The sequence below is a fragment of the Sylvia atricapilla genome, chromosome 19 (genome assembly GCF_009819655.1).
Source record: "Sylvia atricapilla isolate bSylAtr1 chromosome 19, bSylAtr1.pri, whole genome shotgun sequence".
NCBI lineage: Eukaryota > Metazoa > Chordata > Aves > Passeriformes > Sylviidae > Sylvia > Sylvia atricapilla.
Window position 1 is genome coordinate 6,113,995 of NC_089158.1, and position 16,262 is coordinate 6,130,256.

The window sequence follows — 16,262 nt, forward strand, 5'->3', positions numbered from 1 at the left end:
GGTCTCAGCTCTCAGCCCCCAACTCAGTTCACTGCTGTCCCCAGCACATTCAGGTCCTTTCACAGGGACTCAGGGGACCTGGGAACCCAAAAGCTGTCCCAGGCTGATGTCGTCCTGCCCAAAGGTGGGGACTCCCTTTCTGCATAAGCCCCATGGAAAGATGGCACGGGGCTCTGTCCTTGAGACCACATGCTGGCTGTGCCATGGATTTTTGGATGGCCGTGGGGGGAGTAGCTTTGTTTTGGGGACAGCACGACCTTGTTTGGGCCATTTGGACATTTTGGGAGGGGTAGGTGCTGGGAACGGGTCCTGCTCCCGCTGTGCCCATACAGCATTGCCCCTCTGGCCACTGCCCTCTGACAGCTTTGGGTGATTTCAGGCAGATTTTGTCTCTACAGGTTTTGTGAATCTCCGTTTCTGGGGAAGGCAAGGGAAGGACTCAGGTCATATTAGACAGCAGAGAATCCACACCAGCCTCCATTGCCTACAGCCGTGACTGTAGCCAACCCAGCCTTGTCACTGTCCCTGTCCCACCAGCAATCCTCTTCCAAAGGCCTTGGGCACCCCCAGGTCCCCTTAGCCCTGTCCTGCTGGGGTGTGGTGAGGAGGGATGGGACCCCAAAGGGGATGTCTCAGGGGCACTGCAGAGGGACACACAGCTGTGCTGAGCTGTCAGGCCTCAGCTCCCCGCGCCGCCTCGGCAGGAGCAGGCAGAGGAGGGGACAGCGGGGGAAACGGGCAGCAGCGGCTCCGTGCCCGCACCGGGCACAGGGTGCAACGGGTACGTGAAGGGGCGTGTGAGCGGCCAGTGCTGGGGCTGTCAGTCGGTACCGGGAGTGTCGGTACCGGGGGTGTCAGTCGGTACCGGGGGTATCAGTCGGTACCGGGGGTGCCGATACCGGGAGTGTCAGTCGGTACCGGGGGTGTCAGTCGGTACCGGGGATGTCAGTCGGTACCGGGGCTGTCAGTCGGTACCGGGCAGTCGGTGCCGTGGCACAAGCGGGTCCCGTTCCCCCGCAGGACGCACCGAAGTTCCCGCGGCGGCGGCAGCGCAACGGCGGGACAACAGCGGCCCCTGGCGGCCACGACGGGACACGGCGGGACGGGACGGGACCGGGACAAGGACAACGGCGGGACAGGACCGGGGCAGGAGCCGGGACAGGGACAGCAGCCCGGCTAGGACACCCCGGGGTTACTTGTTCTGGCGACCCTGGGCCCCGCCACCTCAGTGCCAGCCGGCCGGGCCCCCGTGGCAGAGCGCCCTTCAAGATCTGCGCGTACTGGCAGGCTCTCCTTGGGCTGCCCGGTCCGCCCCAGTCCGCCCCCGCCTATCCCAGTCCATCCCGGTCCGCCCCAGTCCGCCCTCGCCTATCCCAGTCCATCCCAGTCCATCCCGGTCCGCCCCAGTCCGCCCCCGCCTGTCCCAGTCCGTCCGAGCGCTGACCACCCCCGGGCCCCGTCCCGCAGCGCCCCCGCGCGGGCGGCAGAGGAAGGGCAGGGCAGGCCCCTTCCCCGTGACGTCACAGTGACATCACAGCCACGCCGCCGCCTGGTTGGTCCCCGCGGCCGGCCGTGCCGTGGGGGGGCAGCGCGCGGCCGCCGCCGGAGGTAACGGGGGGCGGGGGTCGCGGCCGCGGCCTGAGGGAGCGGCGGCCCCGGGCACGGTCCGGCACCGCCCGGCACTGCCCGACACGCCTCTCCCCGGGCCGCGGCCGCTGGGGGGGGGCCGGGAGCGGCCGGCGGAGCTGCCCGGGCCGGATCCGGGGTAGGGCAGCGCCCGGCGGCCCGCAGGGTGCAGAGCCGCGGGCCTGAGCGGGGGGCGGCTCAGCCCCGATGGGCGGGAGGTGAAAGCCCCGCCGGATCGGGCCTTGCACCGGAGACCGGCCCCTCGCACCGCACAGGGCTGCTGCAACACCCCCCGGGCCCGGGATGGGACCCCGTGCCCCCCGTGGCGGCACAGTCACCCCCCTCAGCCTGGGGACCGCCGCCCGTGCGCCGCTGCCCCCGCCGCTCCCCGGCCTGCGAGCGGCTCCGGGGCTCGGCGCCCCACACTGAGGTGACCCCCCCACGCCCTGTGACCTTCCTCGTGGGGCGAGTCCTGCCCTTCACCGGCCAGCACCGGCCGCGTTTCAGGGGCTCCTGGGGCAGCAGGAAGGGTTCGGGTTCAGGTTTAGGTTGGGGTTAGGCGGGCTGGGTGCTCTCTCTCTGTGCTGGTAGCCTGTGACACCCTGAAAAATGAGTCACCAGGGACTCACCAAGCCAAACCCAGGCCAAGGAATGGGGTCAGTGCCGGGAGGGTGAGCCTGGGTCCCAGCCCGTGGCATCAGAGGAGCGCTGCTCAGAGTGGAGCCAGAACCTCCTCCGTGCACTGGCTGCGCTCGTGGCTCAGCCTCTGAGCTAAAGGGCCGCAGCAACTCCTGTCTCCCAGCCTCCCTAGGAGTGTGTCTGTGGGGCTGGGGTGTCTCTGACCTGCGGTTTCCTGGGACCACGGTTACACTTACAGGACTAGAGGAGTGATTTGGCACTTAAATCCCATCTTCCCTGCTCCTAGATCACAGCAGAGACCGGCTCCTGGCACCACTGAGCCAAACTGGATTTCCACCGGTGACCTGTAAGTTGAAATGCCATGTCCCCCTTTCCTATCCCTAGGCTGTTCAAGGCCACGTGGGGCCACCAAACCTGTCTAAGCTGCCATAGAAAAGGTTTTGTGTCTAATGGGGTATTTGCCAGCAAATTCAAGCCACGAACTCTATATATTTCTTTATTTGTAAAGGTGTTTGAAGTCCTTGAATTTACCCTTTGGCCACCTTAAATCTAGTTTCTAATCCCCAGCGCAGTTAATCAAATCCACAGTGGTTTGAATTATGAGATGCCTGGGGGGGATTTATAGCTTGTATTGCTGATTATACCTTGACTTTATTATATTGCAAATATCTAACTTATGGTCACGGCTGAGATTTACAATCCTCAGGTAGGTGCTCAGGATAACTTTTAGCAACTCCAGATGTAATTGGAGGTGACCGATGGGGTTGTCGCCACACATAAACATGTAATCTGTAAAATCTTAAGACAGGGAAAGCAGAGGCAAAATAGGTTAAAATGGTGGATCAGCCTTAAAAAATAATCATATAATTGGGTGTATTGCTGAGCAAGGCTGTGTCATGGCTGTTCTGGCTGAGGCATCTGCCCAGGGAGGGGTTCTGGGCTTCTTGGTCTAAATCACCAGGATTTAGATCTTTGTTCCTTCTTGCTCTCAGCTGAAGGTTTTTGGAGTTTGCAGTAGCCCTGGGAAGGGGTGACAAACAGATGTTGGGGTACTGGCAGAGCTGACTCATTCCTTGCTGGTTTGGGGTTCTCCCATCCCAGGGGAGCAGTGAGTCCCGTGTGGGCGCGTGCCCTTGGCCAGCATGACCAGCGAGGTGGTGGAGAACGAGTTTGAGTTTTACTCCAAGGCAGAGAAGTACTGGAAGGATGTGCCCGCCACGGTGGATGGCATGTTGGGGGGCTATGGCCACATCTCCAGCATCGATATCAACAGCTCCAGGAAGTTCCTGCAGAGGTTTCTGCGGGTAGGTTTGTAGTGCTCCTAAAAACCCCACCCTTCTCCCAGCGTGGAGCTGGGCTCTTCCCTCATGAATTGCTCCATGGGATCCTCTGCTGCATGCTGAGAGAGCTTCACCCTGCAATGGGTTCCCTACAGCCCAGTCCTGCCCTGTGTGGTTGTTCCATTTCTGCTCTGGGGGTTCCTCACAGAGGGATTCACCACTCTCGGTGGTTCTTGCAGGATGGCCCCAACCGGACGGGGACAACCCGAGCTCTGGACTGCGGGGCTGGCATTGGCCGGATCACCAAGCGCCTGCTGCTGCCCCTCTTCAAGACAGTGGACATGGTGGATGTGACAGAGGACTTCCTCACCAAGGCCAAGAGCTACCTGGGCGAGGAGGGCAGGCGCGTGCGCAACTACTTCTGCTGTGGCCTCCAAGACTTCAGCCCTGAGCCAAACTCCTATGATGTCATCTGGATCCAGTGGGTCATCGGTGAGGGGCACTGCTTGTGGGGTCTTTCCAGCCTGTCCTGTTCTCTTGAGGGGCAGGTGCCCTGTGCACTGGGGAGAGCAGCTTGAGGTCTGTGTGGAGAATGAGCATCACAGCATGGGTGGGGGCCTGGGGTGGGCAGCTGACCCCCATTGCATGAAGGGGCCCTGTACCTTTTTCCCCAAGAGTCTTTTCCCCCAAGCCCTGAGGCACAGGGGTGGGTTGCATGGAGTTGAGTAGTGAGACACAAGTTGGACACCCCTAAGCTAAAGCTTCCCCTGCAAATGTCTCAAATATTTGGCCACTTGGATCAGGAGGGATCCCAAATGCAGCTTCTGGGTTTCCTCCCCTTGCTCACCCTCTGCCCTCTAAGCCCTGCTCTGCCCTTCCAGGACATCTCACTGACAACCACCTCTCCGACTTCCTGAAGCGCTGCCGTGCCGGCCTGCGGCCCAACGGCATCGTGGTCATCAAGGACAACATGGCTCAGGAGGGTGTGATCATGGACGATGTGGACAGCAGCGTCTGCCGGGACCTGGACGTGGTCCATAAGATCATCCGCAGAGCTGGGCTGCACCTCCTGGCTGAGGAGCGCCAGGAGAACTTCCCTGATGAGATCTACCACGTCTACACCTTTGCCATGAGATGAGGGCAGCGGGAGAAGGTCTCTCCCGTGTCGTGACTCCCCTTCCAGGGGCTGGTGACAAGGACGGGACTTTGTCTTCCAAGTTGCTGCTGTTTGTGAAAAGAGGTGTTTGCCAAATACATTTTCCTGCTGTTGCACTTCTGCACGTGAGGTTTGTCAGATGCATGTTGGCTCTGTGCCACCCTCGGGGGCTCTGGACAGGAGAAAGAGGGTCTCCCGTGCACAAGGTGATCCGTGGGCAGCTGCAGGTTGCTGACTGCAGTGCACAGGGCTCCTGCTCATGAGCGGGAGCTTGGGGCGCCTTTGGGATGGACTGGGCTCCATTCCTTGCTTGGGTGTTTGACCCCTTGCTGCTGCTCAGCAATGAGCTGGGTAAGGCAAAGGGGAGAAGCCTCTGCTCTTTCCCTGTGTTGGCGTGGGGAGGCAACACTGGGGCTTTGAGGGGGCCTCACCTTTAAACCCCTGAGCAGGTCACCTACACGGGCAGCAAAAAGGGAGGCATGTGTCCTCCGAGTCCCCCACATCCTTCTCCAGGGATAGGGGGATCCCAGACAAAGCCTTGCAACCCTGGGAGTGCACTGCTGTGGTGTGAGCTGCTCCCAGACCCCTCCAGCTCCATTGCTGTGACACTGCAGCTGCTCTCCCAGCACCCCACACCATCTCCTGGCTTTCAACACTCCCATCTCCTCTTGGGCCGTACTCCCCTCATTTACCCAGGTCTGGCCACTGACCCAAGGTGGCCAACACCTGCGGAGCAGCGTGAGGGGTGAGCCCAGGTGCAGAGTCTGCTGCAGCTCGACCCTCCAGCCATCTCCCCCACTCCTGTCCTCCACCCCACATTTCCTGAGGAAAAACAAGCCCGTGTTGTTGTTATAGAAAGCCTCGTTTAAAATTGTTTAGTTCCCATTCCAGACACCAGGGCAGAATTTGATCACATTACTGGATTTTTTAAAGCACCAGTTCATCAGGGCACACAGTTCCAGTTCCAACTGGCAGTGAATCCCAGATCCACCTGACACAAACTGTCTTAGAACAGGTTTTTCCTCTTCATCTTCTGCATCTGTCCCCCATAAAAAACAATAAAAACCAACAAAACTCTGTGGAGTTCAGCTCTGTTGCCAGTCTTTGGCACGTCACGAGGAAGCAGGTGCCTAGAAAGGGGAGCCAGGCAGCTGTGACAAGGCTGGAACACGAGCACTCCAGCTGCAGCAATTCCTTGCTCCTGGGAAGGAGGCACTGGAGAATAACATCCTGGGAGTGGTCACCAAGGGAAAAAGCCAAGGAATGGGGAGGGAGGCACAGGGCACTCAGCTGCTGACTGCCCCTTCCTCATCCTTGCACAGGGAACACATAATGAAGTTAGGAAACATCCATTTGTGTTGTGGAACCCAGGAACTCTTGAGATGTCCTTGGTGGGTGGTTCTCTGTGCCAGGATGGGGCACAGAAACTCAGAGGTTATGGAGCAGTCAGGCACTGGTGCCAGCCCCACTTCCCTTCACTCCCATCCCCGGTGTCAGAAATGCACACTGAGCAAGGAAGGCACCCACACCCACAGGACGTGGCTTCCACCACCAGGACCAGAGGCAGGAAAGCCAGAACACCTCCTCCTTCTCCCAGCACCACGAGGCATCTCTCAACTCCACTGGACACCTAAGGCACTGCGTCACCCACCATGGCAGGGCTGGGGGAGAGGGGCCAGGCTGCCTGTCCAGTCACAGCCCCCAACCTACTGATCCTGCCCCCAGGCCTTTGCTTAATCTCCCTCAAACCAGCCCCAGTATTCAGCTGCCCTGTGCCCAGCAGCTCTGCCTCCCCAGGACGTGCCCCAGAGCAACAAGACCTTCACAAACACAAGTGTGATGTTGTGCCCAAGAAACCGCCCCCAGAATGCCACAGAGAGGGACTCCACGGGCAGCACCTCTCGCTGCAGAGAAAACTGTCTCAGAGCAGAGAGGTGGTGGCAGTAGGCACAGCAGGACTGTGGAGGGAGCAGACAGGCACTGTCAGGCTCACAGGCCCCCGTGGCCAGCAGCAGCGTGGTCGATGCGGAGGTACCACTTCAGCTGGTCTGGGAGAGGCAGAGCCTTGATTTTGTCATCCACTGGCCACGGTTTGAGGCGCTGCCGGATGAACACCCTGCAGAGGTGTTTCAGTGCCTGTGGTGAGTGCTCCAGCTGCTTCAGAGAGCAGAACAGAGTCTGGACCTTCTCCCCATGGAACCTGCAGCTACTGGTGTTGACCTCAAAATTGCTGGGCAGCTGGATGGCTTGTGAACTGGCCATCATGAGCTCCAGCAGAGTCTGACCCTTCTGGATGAGGTCTGTGGAATAGGTTTCATCTTCGAAGCGACTGAGGTGCCAGCAGAGGTGCTCAAAGGTGATGTGGAAGCCAGACCAGCACGAGGGACCATGGAGGGAGCAGTTGTAGGCAGCACCTGACTCCAGCAAGAACCGAAGCAGTGGGAAGTAGTCTTTGAAGCTTTTTAAGCAGAAGTGTGTGAGGGACTCTGAGGCTGGGCACTCGCTGGGGTTGGCACCGTGGGCCAGCAGCAGCTGTGTGACACAGAAGCAGAAGCGCTCGATGTCCTCGGCTTCCTCCTCAGTGTAGCTGTATGCCATCTCTCCCAGCAGGTAGATGACATAGGTGAAGACAGTGTCACCATCTTTGGTGGCAGCCCTGACATCTGCACCTGCAGGAAAGGGACAGAGAATGTAACTGACACTGCAGAGTGTGAGCCCAGGCCAGCACCAACTCCAGCACCCCTGGGCTTTACTCTGACCTAGTGGGAACATAAAGGAGTCAGGAGGGCAGTGCCTGGTGCTGCACAAAGAATCAGCCAGCCCAGAAAGGGGAGAAAGTTTTCTTTACCTCCTTCCAGCAGGAGACGGATGCTGTCAGTGTTGTGGATCTGGCCACTGTCACTGCTGGCCAGGGCATGCAGCAGTGCTGTCTTCCCTGCAATGGAGCAATCAGTCAGTCACAGGACAACGAGGTGACACCCCAAAAGACAGGAAGGAAAACAATCCACCCCACCCACCAGACAGCCAAACACAGAGAATGACAACCCTTTTCCTGGCAGAGGCTTCCACCATCCCCATGACGGTGCCCAGCTGTGAGACAGTCACAGGCCACACGTGCAGGGCTCATGGTGGCCTCAGTGGGTATATGTGCCATGGCAGAGTGAATTTTAGAATAAGTGGGCACCACAGGACACCAGAGGCACAGCCCCATCCCACCTCCCCTGGACTGCACAGAGCAAGGTTCACCCCTCTTCACACAGGCAACACACCAGGAGAAAATACCAAGCACAGGGAGGTTCCGGCAGCTACCTCCTAACTCCCAAACCCATCTAAGCAGGGAGCAGGTGCAGCAGCAGATGGCCCCATCCCTGTGCCCTGCCCCAGCCCACCCTCAGCTGGGGGAGCCCCGTGGGGTGCACAGACCATTCTTGTCAGCGGCGTTGACATCAGCCCCCAGCTGCAGCAGGCGCCGCAGGCACGGCAACCGCTCGGGCTCCTCGCTGGCCAGGTCCAGGGGGCTGCTCTCATGGATCTGCAAAACAGTTAGAAAACACCAGTAGGTACTCAAGACTGTGAGTGTCACTACTGGGGCTTTGTCTTGTCTCTCCAGCCTCCCCCCACTCGTTGCTCCAAGGCAGGGGCTCAGCCAAAGCCAACTCGACCTTCTGCCACAGCGGCAGAGCACTGCGGGCAGCGGGCACAGCGATGTGCCAAGGGGAAGCAGCAGGCAGGGAGGCCCAGGAGGAGGGAAGAGGAGGGCTGTGCCCACACAGCTGAGGCTGGGGGCCTCGGCAGGGCCGTGCCCCGGCAGCGGAGCCGTACCCGGTCTCTGCGGTTGATGTCGGCGCCGTGGTGCACCAGGAGCTCCACCACGTCTGGCTGGTTGCGCAGCACCGCCATGTGCAGGGGGGTGTAGTAGGTGACAGGGTCTGAGGGTAAAAACAGTCAGAGAGAACAAAGAAATTCCCCGAAACGGCCCCAGCACCTGCCAAGAGTGGGACAGCTGAGGAGGGCCCTGGGAGCACAGTGACACCTGTGAAAACAGGGCTGTCACAGGCACACCGGGTCCTGCTGTTCCAATGGCTCCATCCTGCCAAAAGCCCCCAGGTCCCTGGTGTCCCTCGGTCTATCCTCGTGGCTGGGTCTCCACAAGGCATATCCACACTACTCCAGCAAGGAGCAGGAGTGGTCTGAGCTGGCAGCATCCCCTTCCCTCTGCCCCAGCTATCCCCACCTCCCAGGGCAGCTTCTCATCTGCTGATGAGAAGGTGGTTCCCTCTGGCCCAGCCCCATTCCCACCAGCCTCACCTTCAAAGCTGAGGTCAGCACCAAATTCCAGGAGGATTTCTGCAGCAGGCACGAGCCCCAGCTCAGTGACCTTCAGCAGGGCATAGCTCACACCTTCCTTATAAAATGGGGAGTGGGTCTCCCTCTCCAGGACTCTTCTCACAGCTGAGAGCTGGCTCCTGTCACTGTCCAGGCAGGCAGGGCTTGAGACACACAAAAACCCAGCAGTTACTCAGTGAACATAGCTCAGGTGTGCAAGGGTCAAAGTGGCACCAAGGAAGAAGGAAAATCCCTGGTCTTCCCTCTGATCCTGTACCCAGTGGGTCTCCAGCTGCTGGTGGTGGGGTTACACAGCAGTTTCAGGGTCTCAGCTGAGCCCCAGTTTAGGCTCTGTTGTCAGGGGTCAGGCAGAAAGGGCTGTTCCTGGGAGCACCCATAGGTTCCTGTGTTTGCCTTGCTCCATCTCCACATTCCCAAAGAACAGCAGCAAAAGGAGGGTCTGTGGGATGAGCTGCTCCCCAGGACTGGGGGCTGCCCCAAGCCAATGCTGTCCAACCTCAGCCACATCCCTGAGCTCCAACCACCCCCAAAAACACCCCGGGCCGTTCATCCCCCTGCTGTTACTGTTACCTGTCCAGGGAGCTCTGCCTCTCCGTGTCGGGCGTGGCCAGCAGCCCCAGGAGCTCATCCACCAGCGGCTGGTACTCCAGGACGATCCTGCGGAAGCCGTGCAGGAAAGGCATCGTGCTCTGCCCCTGCCCGGGGGCCTCCAGCACCCAGGCCCCCTCTCCGAGGGCCTTCTCCCTCCTTTCAAAACAAACAAGGCTTTCAGCAGGTTTGAACGGAGAAGAAAACACAGCCTCCCCCGCTCCTTATATAAACGCAGCCCAGCCCAGCGCAGGGATCTCCTCCCACACACCAATTTGGTGTCTCCAAATTATCTCCCGCACGCAGAGCTGCACACCGCGGTTATCGGGGCACAGCACGGGATCGCCGCAGGCGGAGCCAGGCTGGGACAAAGCCCCGCTGCAGAGGCTCTGCCGAGAGCCCCGAGGGCTGCGGGTGCTCTGAGCGCCCCGGGGTGTCTGGAACCAGCAAAGCCCTGCCTGGCTTTTATGGGAGAGGGGGCTGGAGCCACCCCAGGGACCACCGACTCCCCCAGTGCACTGGATGCAACCCCAAAAAGCCCCAAAATCTCCTGCAGCCCACGGCGAGGAAAGGGCAGGAGCCCCCAGACCCCGGCGGGATGAATGACAGGACCCTGCCTGGAGATCGCTACACAAAAAGATCTCTGAAACGCACATTTTCATTTCCTTATCATTCTTATTTAAGTTAAATAGTCAAACAAAAATAAGCTAATAGAAAGTAAACCTAATTTGTTTGTCTGTTTTACAACGCTTTAAAGTGGAAATATTTTTGCTATTATCAGCACGCACGTGCAAATAAATAATTACGGGTATGCTCCACGGACGGGTTGAATGGGCTGCATATTTTTAGATGTATTAAACACGCCCATCACTCCTTTCTCTGAGGAGGCAGATCAGGCTATAGCGGGGGAAAAAACCCCAAACGATTCCATAAACCGCAGGTCGTTTTCACAAACAAACACTGACAGATTCCAGTGCACCTCGGCCGGCGGCCCCGAGCCCCCGAGCGACAAGGGAAGGAAGGAAGGGAAGGAAGGGAGGGAGGGAAGGAAGGGAAGGGACGGGAAGGGAAGGGAGGGAAGGGAAGGGAAGGAGGGAAGGAAGGGAAGGGAAGGGAAGGGAAGGGAAGGGAAGGAGGGAAGGGAAAGGGAGGGGGAAGGGAAGGGAGGGAAGGAAGGGAAGGAGGAAGGGAAGGGGAAGGGAAGTGGGAAGGGAAGGGAAGTGGAAGGGAAGGGAAGGAGGAAGAAACGGAAGGGAATGAAGGGAAGGGAAGGGAAGGGAAGGGAAGGGAAGGGAAGGGAAGGGAAGGGAAGGTGCCGGCACCGCCCGCCCCTCACGGCTCAGCCCCGGCCCCGCCGCGCCTCACCTGCCCGGGCACCGCAACCGGAACCGGAACCGGAACCGAGGCAGGAACCGCGGGGGCGGGGCTGAGCGAGGGGGCGTGGTCTCTGCTATGAGGGCGTGGCCTAGCGGGGGCGTGGCCTCGCTGGAAGGGGCGGGCTCACAATGCTGCCGCCCGTGTGGGCGTGGCCTCAAGGGGGCGTGGCCTCAGGGGCGCGGCCAGCAGGGGGCAGCACGCGGCCGCGCGCGGGAGGCGGGAACGCGCCCGGTGTCCCCGCTCTGTCCCCCCAGGGGGGGTCCCCTCTCCCACGGATGTCACACCCCGAGTATCCCCTTCCCCGGTGTCCTCCCCCCGCCAGGTGTCCCCCTTTTCTCCGAATGTCCCCCCTTCCCCATGTGTCCCCCCTGCACGGGTGTCCCCCATCCCTGGGTGGCCGCTCCCCCGGGTGTCCCCCTTTTCCCTGGATGTCCCCTCTCCCCCCGGAGGACCCAGGCCGGGCTGGCTTTGCTGTGGGGTGGCCCCCAGTGGCTGCAGCCTCCCCGGGGCTCGGGGTCACTCCGGTGCTGCTGCCCACAGCGCCCGGAGCCTCCCCTGCTGAAAGAGCTACCAGGGGAAACATTAGCCCAGGATTTATTGGTACTATTATCATAATCATTATTTTTATTATTATTCTGGTGGAATCTGCCAGCGCGGGGAGCTCGGGAGAGCGGCAATAACTGAAGCCGCCTTAAGTTTCCTATTTACGTATTTATTTTATTCCGGTGGAGCGCTTCCAGATTCCAGCAGGCGGCTGCGGCCCCGGGGCAGAGGGGGCGAGAGGACGCGCCGGCTGGGCATTTTTGTGACATGCTGTCACTGTCCCCGCCGTTTCCCACCCTTCCCTACACAAAGTGGGGTGCCGGAGTGGGAGACCCCAGTGCTTGGAGCCCCTGGACCCCGCACCCACCTTTGCAGGGTGGCTGGTGGCCCTGGTGCCAGCGGGCCTTGGTGCTGTGCGGTGACACCCCGATGGGCAGCTGGCCCGTGCCCGCCCTCGCAGCACAGCAGTCCCCTCGAGTGGGGTTTGGGCGGTGTCATCGCCGTGTTTGCTCAGGAGGGGTGGAAATAACCCCATCCAACCCTGGGCACGGAGCAGAGGGGGAAAGCAGCAAGGATGATGAGGGATGGTGGGGATTTGTCCCTCTGCATAGAGGGTTGAGCTGGCTTCACACCAGAGCAGCCTGGCTGTGGGATCCCGCTTCGGGTGGGCTGGGCAGCTGAGACCCTCATTCCAGTCCCGGTGCCTCCTGCTGCCACCAGGTAAAGCCACAGCCGGGGCCCTCTGCGCTCCCAGTGAAGCCCAAACCCTCCATGGTCCAGGAAAACCCTGGACCCCCCCAGTTACAGTGGCAGCCCCAGACACAGCCCCCGTCCCTGTGTGTGACACTGGTGGGGACCGTGCAGGTGTCCAGAGACACCGTTTTGGGGAGAAATCTCTGCTCCCAACTCCTGCTGTTGGCTGGGAAAGGAGGGCTGGCAGGGCAGGGTCATCCCACCTCCACCTCTGACCCCGGCCGTGCTGTCCCTGAGGACGAGAGGGGACACCACCCAAAGGGCCGTGGCAGCCCAAATGTGCCTTTCCAGGAGCCCCACAGAGGCTTTGTGCCCACCCTGGTAACCCCCAGCTTCAAAGGAGGCTTTGGAGACACAGCGTGGGACCAAACCTGGCTCCAAACCAGCCCTGGGAGGTGACAAACCGGGACAGCCATGGGCTGAGCCCTTCCCACCAGCGCAGTGAGTCCTCCCCTGGAGTGTCCCTGCCATGACCGCACCACAAGACACAGATAATTGCCCATCCCCACATTTCCTGGGGGCAGAAATTTGGCCAGCAGGGCCAGTGGTGGCCCCATGGCTGGATGGGGTGTTGCAGTGCCTGGCTGGAATCACAGCGCTGGGCTCTGCCCCCTTCCTCCCCATGGCCTTGGCGGGGCGGGCTCAGAAGAATGCGAGTTGGCCATCCATCAGGGAGACACAGCAACAGCCAGCCGAAGAAAGAGGGGCATTTTAGGAGGAAAGCCAGGGAAATTTGATCATTAAGAAATCCTCCTGGCTGTCTGGGGGAATTTAATTAAATTGCTGGAAAGGGCTGTAAGCACATCTGGATCCAATATGTGCTGCTTTGATTTTTTTTCTTTCTTTCTTTCTCTCTCTCTCTCTCTTTTTTTTTTTTTTTTTTTTTTTTTTTTTTTAGTTCACTCTTTTCCCATCTCGCTGTTGAAGGAGGGGGGAATAAAAGGGAAATAGCAGAGCCACAGAGTATTGGTTCATCTGGGACTGACTGGGATTCCTGGCAGGGAAAGAAAGAGAGGGAGAGAAAGAAAGAGCAAAAGAGAGGCAGAAAGAGGAGGAATGAGAAAGCTGGGAGAAAAAGCTTCACCAAGGGGCTGGCTGGGGTGTTTTATAATGCCACTGTCCACAGAGACAGGGAGCTAGGAGGCAATGGGGGGAGCTGTGAGGGCTGGAGGGGAGAGGAGGAGGAGAGGGCATGCTGTACTTTTGGGGTCTGGCAGGGATGGAGGGAGAAAGAGGAGTTGCTCAGTAAATACAGAAATACCATTCCTGCTGGGACAGGCAGGGCCGGCCACGGGGACTCCTCCAGCTGTCACCCCTGTGAGTGGCACTGCCCTGGCCCCTGCCCAATGCCTGGGGCTGGAGGGGCTGCTCTGCTCCCCAGCCTGGGCAGGACACGGGGCTGGGCACCCACCCACCCCAGGAGCCATTTCTGGTCCTGGCCAGGCACTGCCAAGCCCCCACCATCCCCCACACTTCTCCTCTTGCCCACCTCCTTACTCCCAACATCCTCCTCAGGGTGCAGCAGAGGTGCAACGCCAGTGTCAGAAAAGACTCCGGGCTGGGGATGAGCCAGCCCAGCTTCTCTGCACCAGAACACCCACGGGGCAAGACTTTGGGAATGTCAGGAAGGAGCACCTGGGTCCCACAAGGAGCAGCACCACCCCAGGCAGTGCTCCAAGGAGGCTACAGTGCCCCAGCCCATGGGTTTGGGGTGAGGAGAGGGCTGGGGCTGGCAGAGCACATCCACATCTGTGCCATGCTGAGCACCATGGAAGGGACAAGGTGTTAGCACAGCGTGAGAGGAATATCAGGAAACCCCTAGGAAAACACAAAGATTGTCAAAAAATGTAATATTTTAAATTTTTGGGTTTTTTTTTGAGAGGAAGATGAAGGACTGGCACACAGAAACACGTTCACCCCATGGGCTGCAAACCTGGCAGGCTGTGGCCAGACAGATCCTCACCTTGAGGATCTCAGCCCTGCCAATTCAGTGCCTCTGGTTCACCAGCCCAACAGCTCTGGCCCAGCAAAGCTCAGAGCTCACACCCAGCTCAGCAAAACCCAGTGTCAGGTACAGCAAACCTGCTCAGCTTTGTCTCTGCACCACACACATTTTGCCCAAAGCCAAGAGCCACCTTCTCAGCTCCGAAGTCCGTTTTAAAACACAATTTTTACCAAAAATATAAATGAGAAGAGCTTGCACAAGCAGGTTAGGAAACACCAGGAGTGTGTATTTCAAACAACCAGGTCTTGCTTGGGATGCCTCGTGTGGCTGGTGGTGTTAAAAAAAATGATGCTGAGGGAGAAAAAAAAAAAAAAAAAAAAAAAAAAAAAAAAAGGGCAAATCCTACAGCTAAAAAGGAAATTGCATTAATACAGATTGTTTTATTTAAAAAAAGCAAACCCTGACCTCTACTTCAAAAAAGTCATTAGACATTCTCCTTCTGAAAGGCCGACACGGGATATTACTGAAAGGCCAGTTAATTTCTCAATGACTTACTGTTCTTGCTCTGCTCATGGAAATGTGTAAAGAGTTGGAGGGTAATTTAAGGCACCCTGCAGAAAGGTGTGTAAATCTTTGCATGTCTAAAGAAACTTTACCAGACCGCTAGGACTGGGAAAAAAAGAAAATGCTTGCCCTTCTTTCTTTTTTTCCTTTTTTCTTTTTTTTTTTTTTTTTTTTTTTTAAATTTAATTTGGAACTCTGATCCGCTTTGATCATAAAAAAGGTCATATTTCAACCAAAAAAATATCAGCAATCACAGGGCCCGAGGAAGTGCGAACCCAAGGGGGTTTCACCGACGATTATTCCCTCCATTTAATTATTTAATGCCACGGGCTGAGGGAAGCCGTCTCCCCTGGAAAAGCCAGACAGTTCAAGAATAAGGTCTGGCCCTAAACAAGGAGGAGAAAGAGGGTTATAAACGGGGATGGGGCTGCTCCATCCCCCACTTCTGCCCTCGCCCCTCCATGGGCCGAGACCAGCCCCTCCCCAAATAATCACAGCAAGATGTTCCCAGCCCTGGAGCCAAGAGGGGGATGCTGGGGCAAGGATTGGGGTCCTCACTGCCCTGGCCCCCCAGCAGCCCTGGCCAGCCAGTGGCCACCACTGTCCTCCAAAGGGGAGGGCTCCAGCCCCCAGGCTGATCCTAGAGCAGTTTTTCCGGGACATGGGGTCATCCCCATCCTGGGAAGGGTCTGTCCCTGCAAGAAGTGATGGAGAAAAGCAGGATGAAGCAGGTACCTGGGCAAGGAAGGGCAGCACGAGGCTGTGCTGAGCCTGGTGGTCTCAGGGTGATGCAGCCATCCCCTCCCTGAGAGCAGCCAGGAGGGCTGGGGGCAAATTTTTTTGTATTCTAAAATACACACAGAGCGCATAACTGAGCGCACAGCGCTGCCCTGGCACGGGGAACAAGGGACATGTCCAGCTGGGTGCTGGGCAGGGCGAGAACTCCCATCTTTGGGAGCATCCTCAGGGAAGCAGGAGCAGAGGCAGTGTGACACCAGCCCGATTTACACGGGCGAGGGGACAGAACCAGGCACCAGGGCTGACTCCCAAAGCGCCCCTAGGGCCAGCAAATTGGACCAACAGAACCAATAAATGGATCCCCCAACAAAAAATAAAATAAAAAAAAATAAATAAAAAAGAAAGAGGGGGAAGGGAGGTTGGGCTGGCTTGTTTGCACACTGGAGGAGCCCCCTGCAGAGCTGGAGAGAGCCAAAATCTGCCTTCAGCTACACCCCTTCCAAGCTGGAGAGCTCTGGAAAGCTGCTTCCCCGTCAGGAAGATCAGATTTGGCAGCACTGGCTGGCTTAAAAATCTGCACGCCTCCGACTTGGAGGGGAAGGGAGCGCAAGAAAAGCTTTCGACAAATGTTAAAATAACTCAGCCAGGGGTTTGCCTCCCTCGGCCGTGCTGGAGCAGCGATGTTTATGAGCTCAGAGCCGGTCGA

General features: G+C 58.5%; 2 protein-coding genes across 2 annotated transcripts; one reads left to right on the top strand and one right to left on the bottom strand.

Annotated features, from left to right (window-relative positions):
- Positions 1–1,469: 1,469 nt before the first annotated feature.
- On the top strand, positions 1,470–4,817 carry NTMT1 (N-terminal Xaa-Pro-Lys N-methyltransferase 1). Its single transcript, XM_066332726.1, has 5 exons — positions 1,470–1,608; positions 2,552–2,611; positions 3,367–3,569; positions 3,785–4,037; positions 4,427–4,817. Exons 3-5 carry the CDS (start codon positions 3,408–3,410, stop codon positions 4,681–4,683), a joined length of 672 nt encoding a protein of 223 aa, XP_066188823.1. The 5' UTR covers positions 1,470–1,608; positions 2,552–2,611; positions 3,367–3,407; the 3' UTR covers positions 4,684–4,817.
- A 727-nt stretch (positions 4,818–5,544) lies between these two features.
- ASB6 (ankyrin repeat and SOCS box containing 6) lies at positions 5,545–11,031 on the bottom strand. The gene is made up of 7 exons (XM_066332725.1): positions 11,002–11,031; positions 9,619–9,795; positions 9,010–9,191; positions 8,524–8,630; positions 8,125–8,233; positions 7,550–7,636; positions 5,545–7,370 (listed from the first exon to the last, which is right to left on the bottom strand). The coding sequence occupies exons 2-7, from the start codon at positions 9,729–9,731 to the stop codon at positions 6,691–6,693; spliced, it is 1,278 nt and encodes a 425-aa protein (XP_066188822.1). The 5' UTR covers positions 9,732–9,795; positions 11,002–11,031; the 3' UTR covers positions 5,545–6,690.
- Between the last annotated feature and the right edge of the window lie 5,231 nt (positions 11,032–16,262).

Coding starts and splice junctions, on each gene's coding strand:
- NTMT1 (XM_066332726.1), top strand. CDS start 3,408: ATGACCAGCGAGGTGGTGGAGAACGAGTTTGAGTTTTACTCCAAGGCA. Junction 3,570..3,784: donor TCCTGCAGAGGTTTCTGCGG/GTAGGTTTGTAG, acceptor TGGTTCTTGCAG/GATGGCCCCAACCGGACGGG. Junction 4,038..4,426: donor CTGGATCCAGTGGGTCATCG/GTGAGGGGCACT, acceptor CTGCCCTTCCAG/GACATCTCACTGACAACCAC.
- ASB6 (XM_066332725.1), bottom strand. CDS start 9,731: ATGCCTTTCCTGCACGGCTTCCGCAGGATCGTCCTGGAGTACCAGCCG. Junction 7,637..8,124: donor CAACGCCGCTGACAAGAATG/GTCTGTGCACCC, acceptor GCTCCATTGCAG/GGAAGACAGCACTGCTGCAT. Junction 7,371..7,549: donor CCGTCTCCTGCTGGAAGGAG/GTAAAGAAAACT, acceptor CCTTTCCTGCAG/GTGCAGATGTCAGGGCTGCC.